Source organism: Centrocercus urophasianus, unplaced genomic scaffold (genome assembly GCF_019232065.1).
Source record: "Centrocercus urophasianus isolate 14NV4802_14NV808 unplaced genomic scaffold, USGS_Curo_1.0 seq_25, whole genome shotgun sequence".
Lineage (NCBI taxonomy): Eukaryota > Metazoa > Chordata > Aves > Galliformes > Phasianidae > Centrocercus > Centrocercus urophasianus.
Genome location: NW_024884811.1, coordinates 6,715,661 through 6,728,156, shown reverse-complemented (window position 1 = coordinate 6,728,156; position 12,496 = coordinate 6,715,661). Strand labels below are relative to the sequence as shown.

At 38.2% G+C, this 12,496-nt stretch overlaps 1 protein-coding gene across 1 annotated transcript in view; it reads left to right on the top strand.

Annotated features, from left to right (window-relative positions):
- CWC27 (CWC27 spliceosome associated cyclophilin) overlaps positions 1 to 12,496 on the top strand; it is a 120,166-nt gene that overhangs the window by 96,824 nt on the left and 10,846 nt on the right. The window contains exon 13 of the mRNA XM_042825703.1: positions 535 to 638. Within this exon, the coding sequence (XP_042681637.1) occupies positions 535 to 638 (104 nt within the window). The remainder of the gene's footprint in view (positions 1 to 534; positions 639 to 12,496) is intronic.

Here is a 12,496-nt window from a genome sequence, read left to right as displayed (position 1 = left end):
TTAGTTAAGATGGTTCTTAGTATTCAGGTAAAAAGCTTTGATTTTGTTACAGTCAGCAAAAAAATTTAAAGGACCAGCATTTAAAATAAAGGAGTATCAGTTAAGCTGTGTCTTCAGTAGTTGAATTGTCTATAATTTATGCAGTGGATTGCCTTAGTAGAAGAAATTAACAGATTCAAATAGTAAAATTTGTTGTCCAGTGGCCAGTATTATCTAATTTATTACCTATTTTATTCTGTAAGTATAGTGTAAGTATCTGTTCCCTAAATACGTGTTTTTATTTTACTAGACAGCTGGACAAGTGCTCTCTTGCATGTGTACTCCCAGCACTGCACACCCTCTCACTTGCTCAACATGCTGTTACTCTTGGCACCCCTCACTCTCACTTGCTTGACACTGCAGTTTTCTTTGAAGTCATAGAAAAGTGCTCTCCCATCTCATCACACTGTTTCCCAAAATAATAGTTTGAAGGTGTTGTATAATACTTGTTCATAAATATATCTGACTTCCTTAAAACTATGTATTTAACTTCAGACACTGGCACTGCTGGACCGATTTAAATCAAAGTTAACCCAAGCAATTGAAGAAACTCCTGAAACTGAGGTTTCTGAATTTGAAGTAGATACTGATGAAGGATGGTAAGTTTTATGGATTTTTATTTGTCTTTTTACTAATAGTCAGGATTGAAAGAGGAGAAGTAACAGTTTTCATTTTTCATTTGTTTTCCAAACCAGTCTCTTTGTTCGGTTTATTGAATCCTTATTCTGTAAGACTTCTTTTACTGACACTTTACTTTTTACAGGTCAGTTAGTTGCTTGCTTCTTTTAGTTATTTCTTCTGGATATCATTATTAGGAAACAAGGTGATATGCTTTCTGTGCCATTTATCTCCAGCAGGAAATAAGTTCTGAAAGGAGTTAGCAGCCTTTTGCCTTGAAATTTACTAATTTCATCACTTCTACATAAACTTCTCTACGTGTTTCTGAAACCCTACATTTCTAAGCTTAAATTTAAAAGCAGCTGAAACACTAAATTAAAAGAGAGTTGATGCAGCAGGTTTCTGCTAGGTTTAGTGCTTCGGAAAATAAAGCAGGACAGTGGGAAATGCTTTGCCACCCATACTGGGGGTTATATTTTAAAGACTGATGGATGAGATAAGGAAGATTCAACTAAGGGGTGGGGAGGGTGACCGCAATAAAGCAGTTGATGAAGCACTGCAGAAGTTTTGACCTCAACACTTTCCAGTCACAGAAGCAGCCTTACCATGTTTATTTATGTCAGTGAAAGAATTCACCTGTAGGTAGGGAAGGAGAAAAATCACTGTGATTTGACTTGTGATCCTGTAATCTTACAGTGTGAGCTGCTAGACGATAATAACAATACGTGCATGAAATAGTTAGAAAAAAATGTTCAACTGGTCATAATTTTTATAAGACAAGTTTTAGGTCTAATAAAATATCTCTGCCTACAATGTTCCTTAGTTATACACGTAAACAGTCATGCTACAACAAAACTAGCTCTGAAAAAGAAAATTTAACTAAGACTTTGGCAGTTGTATTTCTATATCTCCGATAATTTTAAATAAGTGTGTGAAAATATGTATGAAGTATAGCCTTCAGATCTTCATAAAAGCTTCTGTTTTGGAAGAAAACTAGTACAATAATCTATCTTCCCCAAATCCCTAGAATAGCACCAATAACTAAGCACAGAAAAGACTGAACTACAAAAAGGAGAATAAAAGGATGTTCTGTTTTTAAACTGAAAATGGATTACTTTGCTAAACATGATTAAAGTACCCTGTATCTTTTTGAGAAGACTCTTGTAAAACAGTAAGATAGCCATAACTTTAATTAAGGTTTTCTCTCAGATGATAAGACGGGTAATGTTATGAAGAAATGCAGACTGTTATATATTTTTTCTGTAATTCTACAGTTGAAAAAAGATATGTGAGGTAAGTAAGAAAAGAACATAAAAAATAGTGGGAAAGAAGATAATGTATGGAAGGCATTTGTAGTACAGCAGTTAGCATAAAGTTCTTGCAATCATAAAACAACATATTCTCTTATGTAGATCATAATGAGAGCATTTATTTTTTCAGTGCTTCTTTGTGAGTACTATTTTAATCTGTTTTCGTTTTAACAGATAAAGGTGATTAAAGTGCATTTGAGTTACTATATAAGCTATTAAAATAATTTAAAACAATAGCAATTCAAACATGTCACAGCATATCATTTTACTTCTTATTTTACTGATTATATACTTTGTTTAGAATACTTTTATTTTACGTAAGAACTGAGGATTTCTTTTCGTTTTAGAACCTAAGCAAACTAAGTTCAGATTCAATTTCTGAAGTTTTCTTTTCAGTTTTCATGCTAACTCCATTACCTGAAATGAAGAACTATGCTTTCTTTAATTATATTATTCAAAAGATAAATTAGAGCAAAAGGATTTTTGCTTCATATTCTCTTTGAGAGTAGAGAATTTCCTATATTAGGATAAATCTCATTACCTGCTGCTTGCTATTATTTTAAGTTTTCTCTGGTTACCATCTATTTGGTAGATCTTTAAACCATATAGTCTTTCATCACTATGTCGTCTTCTGTCTCAGACATTATGCAGCTCTTTGAGGGTAAGGAAGAGCATACAGCGTAAATTTTTAGTCCCTAAGTTTTGAGGATTTCACTAGGACTTGGAGATTCTTCTGGGGTACTGATGTGCTTTTAAGCTCTCCAGAAAATATGCAGCCATATCTTTATCTCCAGGTGTAGACTTTTAAGGGCTTACAGAGTCTTTCATGTTTCCTGTTGAGTATTTACTAATATCTAATTCGTGATAATTCTTCACCCGATATATAATCTATACAGTACGAAAAGGCTGTTGCAATTTGAGATTATGAAATTGCTTATATTTTTGTTCCAAAAAATGACATTGTTCTGAAAACAACATTGCACTGAAATAAAGACTTAGAATGATATAAAGCTATGATGTAAAGAATGAGATAAAGAATGATATAAAGGTAATAGTGTAATAATCAATGCTCATAATATTAATTTCACAGTTCAGTAAAGGTTCTTATTGCCTTTACAGAGAAATGAGTCTTGCTACAATTTCGAAGAATTTACTTCAAAGCGAAATAAATTATAAAATATTCATATTACATAAATTGGCTATAACCATATACAACATTAGAAAAGCAGTGAAGTTTTCTAAATATCATTCAACTTCAGACTGTTTAGATGGCTTTGAGAGTTGAATTTTGCATTTGGGGATAAAGGCTTGTGTTTTCATTGTCTTCATTGAATTGGATTATTTGAGATAACTATGGTGACTTCACTTTTAAAAATACTTTCTTAATTCCAATCTGCTCTTACAAAGACAGTTATTCTACTAAAAAAAAACAAACATTCTATTTTGCATTATTTATGATAAATGTAATTAGTGCATGGCATATGCATGTATGATATGCACAAATTATGTGATTCCTTCAGCTCGTTTTGTAGGTCATGGCTGCTGTTTTTATGGGAAGTGAAAGCTAGCCAATATGTGCTGCTCTACTGTCAGTGTGTGTTATCTGAGGTAGAACGATTGCCTCTGTGACATTTTTATGTGTCCACATGAGTGGCCACACATTGAGGTATAATTTTCATTTTCTGTCAAGATAGAAACCATTACGAATTTGTTATGTTTTCTTTTATTTGGCAAACTTTTCTCTGCATATTTGGCTGAGCTGCTGTATTGGCATGAAGCATAGCAGACATTTGGGTACTTTTCAGCAGCATTCTACTTTTTATGCAGGAGAAAAAGAAGAAAGAAATATGACTCTTTTGTAAACAGTGTGTATGATGTTTGATAATTATTACCAGATTTTACTGTCTAAGAAGCCATCTGAGGAAGTGCTGTGAAGAGATCTGAAATGTGTAATATATATGAAATAGAAAGATCTCTGCTGAGACATTCAACTGCAAACTCTGCTGCTAAGTGAGAACGATTGTATCTATCTGTCTGCAGCAAACAAAATCTAATTTCCCCCAGAAATCAAAACTGTCAGAATAAACAGAGTATGCACTACCAGAAACATAACAGTAAAAATGTCTGCAAACAAGTGGACAGATGCATTTTTGTGGCATCTAGGTACCTCAGGAGGACACACTTGTTCATCCTGGTATTACTGTCTTATGGCTCCATATTGAAAACTATTGTTTATGATTTGTCAGACTTCTTTAGTACTTACTGATCTTTACTTGCTATTTGGTTTCAATCTACCTAAGAAGAGATCAGGTATAGGACTTCCTTCTTCTCTTTCATATAGTTTGTGCAGAGTGCAGTCATTTGTTCTGGCCTGAAAGTCTTAACTGGATCTTCAAATGACAGACTTTTCCCCAAAATGTATATCACATTCATCACAGATGCAGTGAGGTGTCATCTGCTTGGAGACTAAAAGTGTGAAGACTTAAAATGTGACTGTATAAGACCTAGCTGGAATAATTCATTTACATGTTACTTCTCTTCTGGACTAGTGAATATGCTTGAATTCTAAAGTGAAACTACTGCACAGATTTGTTTTCTACAGAGCACAGCTACTCAAGATTAGAAATGCTTTATATAAATCTTTGCATGTATATAATACATAGACAAGTTGCAGTGCTACTTTAGGCCAATGATTTTAATATCAAATAGTTACACCTATAGCTAAAAGCAAGCTTCAGTCAAAAAAAAATATTATCACAACTCCATATAGTGGAACTGATGATGCAGGTCCTATGAACATAACAAAATATCTTTCATGGAGAAGAGTCCAGCATGGGAGAAAAAAATTCAGATGCAGTCAAGTATTGCAGTTTGATAGGCAATTCAAAGATTGATTGCTATAGTTAATTTGTTTAAAAAATAAGAATGATGCTTACAATGCTGAAACACCCATGTTTCTTCATTTTCTCCATAATTCTTAAATTAAAAATACATGTAGTAAAAAATATCCCAATCCAACTATGTTCTAAAGAAATGTTAGCAAGTTTGTAAGCTCATCTGTGTATTTTTGTAGTTGTCACTAATTTACAAATACTACACCAACAGACAGTGATACTTAATCCCTGACAGAAAGGGATTGGTGAATTCTGGGCTCTTTTGTTATCTGTTTAAAAGAAGGATGAGATTAGATCTTCTGTTGCTAAGAAGTGAAACATTTTCCCAGATAACATACGCTCTAACAAAGACCTGTTTATTCTTATTAGAAAATAATGTTGCTGCTCATTTGATAAGTTTTCATTTCTGAATCCACCATGAAAGCTGAATTCAAGCTGCACCAGAAAAGGGCCAGAGCAGGACCCCCAGATGTAACATAATTAAACCATCTCCGTAGTCTGAAAGGAATGCAGGACATGCAGTTTTCTTACTGTTTGTCAAATTTGTTCATGAAGTCCAATGATAGAGATTCCAATCTCTATCTGTTTAACTATTCCTAGTGGTATTAAATATTTAGACGTAATATAGTCTTCCTTTTGATAGTCCTTTACATGAATCATAAAATGGCCTGGGTTGAAAAGGACCTCAAAGATCACCTAGTTTCAACCCCCCTGCTATGTACTGGGTCGCCAACCAACAGACCAGGCTGCCCAGAGCCACATCCAGCCTGGCCTCCAGGGATGGGGCATGCACAGTCTGTCTGGGCAACCTGTTCCAGTGTGTCACCACCCTCTAGATTAGACTTCCTTCTGATGTCTGATCTAGATTTCCACTGTCTCAGTTTAAAACCATTCCCCTATGTCCTGTCGCTATCAACCCATGTAAACAGTCATTCCTCCTCCTGTACACTCCCTTCAAGTACTGGAAGGCCACAGTGAGCTCTCTGTGTAGCCTTCTCTTCTCCAAACTAAACAAGCCCAGTTCCCTCAACTTTTCTTCATGGGAGAAGTGCTCCAGCCCTCTGATCATCTTGCTTGCCGTCCTCTAGACCTGTTCCAAGAGCTCTGCATCTTTTCGGTGCTGGGTACCCCAGTACCCCAGGCCTGGACGCAGTACTGCAGATGGGGCCTCACAAGAGCTGAGTAGAGGGGGACAATCACCTCCCTCTGTCTGCTGGCCACCGCTTTTTTAATGCAGCCCACAACACAGTTGGCCTTCCAGGCTGCAAGCACACACTGCTGGCTCATGTCCAGCTTCTCATCCACCAGGACCCCCAAGTTCTTCTGTGCAGGGCTGCTCTCAAGAAGATCTTCCTCCAGTTTGTGTAAATACTTGCGATTGCCCCAGCCCAAGTGCAACACCTTGCTGAACCTCATTATGTTCACTTCTCCAGCCTGTCCAGGTCCCTCTGGCTTCCCTCCCCCAAGTGTATCAACTGCACCACTCAGATTAGTGTCATCTGCAAACTTGCTGAGGGTGCACTCAATTTCTTTGTCTGTATTGCTGATAAAGATGCTGAAGAGCATCCGTTTCTAGACTGACTCTTCGGGGATACAGCTTGTGACCAGCCTCCACCCAGACATAGAAGCACGGATCACAACCATTTGTCTGCAACCAGCCAACCAGTTCTTAATCTGTCGAACAGACCATCTTTCAAATCCATACCTCTACAAGTCTTCTGTCTAGAAGAATGTGGTGAGGGACCACGTCATAGGCTTTGCTGAAGTCCAGGTACATGACATCTGTAGATGTTGTTGAGTACCTCAGCCTTCTCCTTGTCTGTTGTTAGCAGCTTGCATTTTTCACTTGCTAGGGGGAATACACCCTCCTGGACCTTCCTCTTCTGGTTGAGGTACCTGTAGCAGTCTTTCTTATTCTTGGCATCCCTTGGCAAGTTCAGTTCAAGCTGGGTCTTGGCTCTCCTGACCCATCCCTACACAGCCTAGCAGCTTCTTCATAGTCTTCCCACAGAACCTGTCCCTATTTCCACTACCTGCGCATTTTCTTCTTACCCTTCATTTTGACCAGCAGATCCCAGTTCAGCCATGCCAGTCTCCTGCCTTCCTTTCCTGATTTGCTACACACGGGGATGGAGAGCTCTTGCACACTAAGGAAAGCTTCCTTAAAGATCTGCCACTTCTGCTATACCCTTGCCCAGGAGGATATTTTGCCAGAGTGTTTTGTTTACTAACTCCCTGAAGAACTGGAAGTTAGCTTTCCTAAAATTTAGTCTTCTAATATTACTCTTTGTTTAATATCCCTCTGGACCATGAATTCAACCATGGTCACTATATCCCAGGCAACCTTCAATCCTGATGTCATCTCTCAGTTCATTTGCACTGGTGAGCACAGGTCCAATATTGCATTCCCCCTAGTAGGGCCTTCTATTACTTGACTGAGGAAGTTATCCTTAGTGCATTCCAGGTGTTCCTTGGATTGCCTGCATCTCATGATGCTACTCTTCCAGCAGATGTCTGGGCGAACTCCCCATCTGGAGTACTGTGTCCCCATCTGGAGTACTGTGTCCAGGTGTGGAGCCCTCAGTACAAGAAAGACATTGAGATTTTGGAAAGGGTCCAGAGGAGGGCGACTAAGATGATCAGGGGGCTGGAGCACCTCCCCTATGAGGACAGGCTGAGGGAGCTGGGCTTGTTCAGCCTGGAGAAGAGAAGGCTGCGTGGTGACCTTATTGCAGCCTATCAATACCTGAAGGAACCTACACCCAGGAGGGGAGTAAACTCTTCAAAAGGGCTGACAATAGCAGGACTAGGGGAAATGGATCCAAGTTGAAGGAGGGAAGATTTAGGTTGGATGTTAGGGGGAAGTTCTTTACAAGGAGAGTGGTTAGGCCCTGGAACGGGCTGCCCAGGAACGTTGTGGATGCCCCGTCCTTGGACGTGTTCAAGGCCAGGTTGGACGGGGTCCTGGGCAACCTGATCTAAATGTGTATGTTTGGTGGCCCTGCTTGGCAGGGGGGTTGGAACTACATGATCTTTGAGGTCCCTTCCAACCCGGGTGATTCTGTGATTCTGTGTGATTCTGTGAATGAAGTTCCTAGTGACTGGAAAAAAGACATTGTGGCATCTGTTTTTCCATTTTTAAGATAGGATGACCTAGGGAACTACCCACCTGTCAGCCTTACTTCTTTGCCAGGAAGATCATGGAGCAGATCATCCTGGAAGCTATGCTCGAGCACATGGAAGAGTTTAAGGTGATATGGGAAAACCAGCATGGCTTCACTAAGGCAAGTCCTGTCTGACCAACCATGTCAGTGGTGTGATAGTATAACTGCATCATTAGGAAAGATCCACTGATACAATCTGGACTTCAAGTAAGGCCTTTGACATGGTCTTCCATAACACCCTTCTCTCCAAATTGGAAAGATACGAATTTGACAGGTGGACTGTTCGATGAATAAGGAACTGGGTGTGAGACATGGCTTGAATGGCCTGCCCAGGGAGGTGGTGGAGTCGCCGTCCCTGGCAGTGTTCAAGAGGTGTCTGGACGACGTACTGCGTGATATGGTTTAGTGCTAATGGTGGCACTGGTGATGAGGAGACAGTTGGACTAGATGATCTTACAGGTTGTTTCTAACCTTGTAATTCTATTATTCTATGATAATAGAAGTGGTGTGCCTCAGGGGTCAGTAGTAGGACCAGTGCTTTTTAACATGTTCATCAGCGACACTGACAGTGGGATTGCGTGAACCCTCAGTGAGTTTGCAGATGACACCAAGCTGTGTGGTACAGTTGACGCACCCAAGGGACAGAATGCCATTCACAGAGACCTAGACAGGCTCAAGCTCAGGTGAACCTCATGAGAGTAAGTAAATCCCAGTGCAAGGTCTTGCACCTGAGTTGCGCTATCTGTATAAGCTTGGGGATGAAAGGAGGGAACACAGCCCTGCCTGGAAGAACTTCTTGTACTGGCAAATGGGAAGCTGGATGTGAGCCAGCGATGTGCCCTTGCAGCCCAGAACATTAGCTGGATCTGGACTGCATGAAAAGATGTGTCGTCAGCAGGTCAAGGGAGGTGATCCTATCCCTCTGTGCAGGTGAGACCTCAGCTTGAGTACTGTATCCAGATGTGGAGCCCCTGTACATGAGAGATACAGACCATTTAGTGTAGGCCCAGAGGAAAGCACAGAAAGGATCCAAGAGATGGAACACCTCCCCTATGAGGACCATCTGGGAGAGCTGGGGCTGTTCAGCCTGGAGAGGGCTCTGGAGAGATCTGGGAGCAGCCTTTCAGTATGTGAAGTAGGGCTGTAAAAGAGAAGAGGACAGATTCTTTGGCAGGGTGTGTTGTGATAGGACAAGGGGAAATGGTTTCAAAATAAAGAGAGGAAATTTAGAATGGATATAAGAAAGAAGTTTTTTACAATGAAGATGGTGAGGCAATGGAACTGATTGCCCAGAGAGGCTGTGGATGCTCCACCTGTGGAAACATTCAAGGTCAGGCTGGACGGGCCTCTGCACTGAGGTACAAGATCTGATGCTGGTGTATCTGTCCCTGTTCATTGCTGGGGAGTTGGACTGGGAGTTGGACTGTCCTTTGACAGCCCCTTCCAACTTAAAAGTCTATGATTCTATATGATATCAAATATTTAATATCCAATTCACAATGGACTTTGCAAAAGAGTTCACTTTCTCTTTTTGAAGCTCTTTTAACACATATGAAAACAATCATAAATGCATTTTTTTAACCAGGACAAAAAGATTTTTAGCTTTTCCATGGATATTATTATTTCTCAATTTCTCATTCTTCCTGAGATTTCTGAGTGGTTCATGACTAGATACAACACTTAGTGTTAAATGGAAGGATTACTTTATTTGTCTTGTTTCTTTCATGCCTGGTTTCAAATCCATTCTAAGCCATAAATTGTTTTCTACTGAATGATTGCCTAACCTGTCTCTGCCCGATATCTGTATTGTTTACTGAAATTCAGCCATCAAACTTCATATTTCTGAATTGTGCTCAATTTTTCATATTATTACTAGCTTGTTAAAATTATGTAAATTCTAAATACTCCAATAAATTTTCAAAACCCTTCTTCATTAAGTTTATATTGCGCATGCTTTGTGTACATACATTCTTCTAACTAAGTGAATCCACTGAATTTGTGTTTTCACTCTTGACGTTAAGCTATAGCTGTCTATTCATAAACACCAGGCTTTCCAGCTGAACTTTCACCATCTTTATATCCTTATTAAACATATAGAAATATATATATAAACATATATATATGTATATATTTATTATTTTATTTTATTTTAAATCTACACTTTTCCAGAAGGAATACTGTTTTTTTTTTTCTAAGTTACAAAGTCTCTGCTATAGAAATCCATTTATCATACCTGTAATCAGAATTCTGGAGTATCCTCCAGTGTTCTCACTCAGACCTTTGGAAACACATGTAGACTTCCTGAAGCTGATATATGTATTGGCATATTTAGGTATTTATGTTCTCATGAAAGTTTTACAATTCTTGACTTGATGGAACTTTGTGTAGAGAACAACAAACCATTTTCATTAAAGTTCACCTGATCGCCAAGTGGGCTTACTGTGTTACTGTAAAGGGTCCTCCTTGTTTGTGAATTCTCAGACAAAATGCACAAGAAGTTTTACAGTCCAGCTCCAGCAGCATACTTGAATATAAAGCCTAGCTGTCAGGGTCAAGTAACCTGAAACTCATAAGGAGCAGAATTCCATACAGCTGAAAAAGAAATACATCACACACTAAATCAATCAAAATTACAATACCTTGTAAGTCCTGAAAGCAACACAAACTTGCAAATCGTGGGTTTTTTGGGTAAATATGTTGAAATGGATATGCCCATCCATTCAATTCGAAGCAAGTGAAGTTCATAGTTAAAGTGCGTATTAGCTAAGAGGCAGCAAATGCTGGAAGAGGACCAGAAGGTATAGGTATATACTGGACATTGCATTGAGGCACTATTCTGTTCTTGCTTGAAAGTAGTTTCCACAATGCTAGTCTGAGTCCTGGTAAGTGTGGTTTCACATTATTGTTGCGTTTAGTTTTACAGCAGAGACCGGTAATTTTTCCTTCATTATGCATGCAGCTACAGATTGATAATTTCTTCTTGTTTGAGATCAGTAGTCTCCATCTGTTCTAAGCAACGCACACTCAGGCCATTTAGAATTAGTGTGTGACTTTCAGCATGCTACATAGTTCATCTTAGTACAGGACGTGGTGCCACTGCTTCATAACAAAGCACTACAGTATTTCCTGGGTGAAATCTGAGGTGCTGGATGTAAACTACAAAGCTTGATCTTTCAGAATGTTTGGCTTTTTCTTTCCCAAGGGAATACTTTTATAGCCTTAACCAGAAGCAATAAATGTAAATGAGACAGTCAGCTTAAGTATTTCTGGGAGGATGTCTAGACTTTGAAACTTACTGTCTTTCTTTGATATGAAATAACAAATACATTCAGCTTTCAGATATACTGTGGGACAGGAAAGAATGTGCAAGAGGCGTATCTGAAATGAGATTATGATTTTCACATGATTTTTCAGTTTAAAATTCTTTTATGGTTAGTTACCTTTGCTGAGTCTGAACTGTGCTTGATCTCAATATATCTAGATCATTATTCTAAATCTTAATTAATTTGAGGAATAGGAAAAATAGGACTATTTGTAAATCAAAGTGAGTAAGTTAATGCCTGAAAATACCTTTTCAAATTACAGTGAAAAGGATATTGTGAAAATTATGTGAGGAAGGGTCTTTCTCAAACAGAAATGCATTAAATGTATTTAAAAAATTACTAACGCTGACATGACTGTTATCAGTTATTTGTGGCAAATTTCGTGTATAAGAATTCAGTGGGTCTATTTTAGTAATTTAACTTGTTCTATGGACAAAAATCTCAGTGAAGTTCAATGCTAATTATTTAAAGTGCAGGCTGTTTTCTGTATGTCATATCCTGTAATCTAGTCCCAGTCCTGAATTTCAAAAAACAACCACTGAGGACAGTTAAATATTTTGAGAGCATTGTGTGCTATTGCTAACTTCCTTCTGCTAGGACATTCACTGCAATTTAACTGTATAATGTTTTGCTCATTTGTAAACGCTTAGATTTTAATCCAGCACAAACGAAAAATTAATCTGTACATTCAGTAAAAATATTTTCTACCCAACTCAGTAGTTAGGCCATTTATTGTCTTTTAAAATGTTTTTGTTTATAATACAAGGAGAAGTTTGGTTCAGAATATTTAACATTGATGCCAAAGAGAAATCTGGTGCAATCAAGAGTGGGAATACAGTATTTTATTTATTTCATACTCTTCTAGTAAGATGTTTTTTGTCCGACAGAGAGAGAAATGGTTCTTAAAAAAAACCATCAAGATGCAATCACTTTGGTGTCTACTGTAGAGAGTAGACTAGAATTTTTTTTGTTTTGTTACTTTTTTTTTTTTTTTCCGTTGAAATAGCAATTTTGGAATCAGTAAAATGTTGAGCTCAGCCAATCAGTTTTTAAATTACAGGATTTCATTTGTATTAAGAAATAAATCTGTGATGCACACTGTTAATATTTACTACACATGAAAGTCTTCCACTTTTTATTTCCAAGAT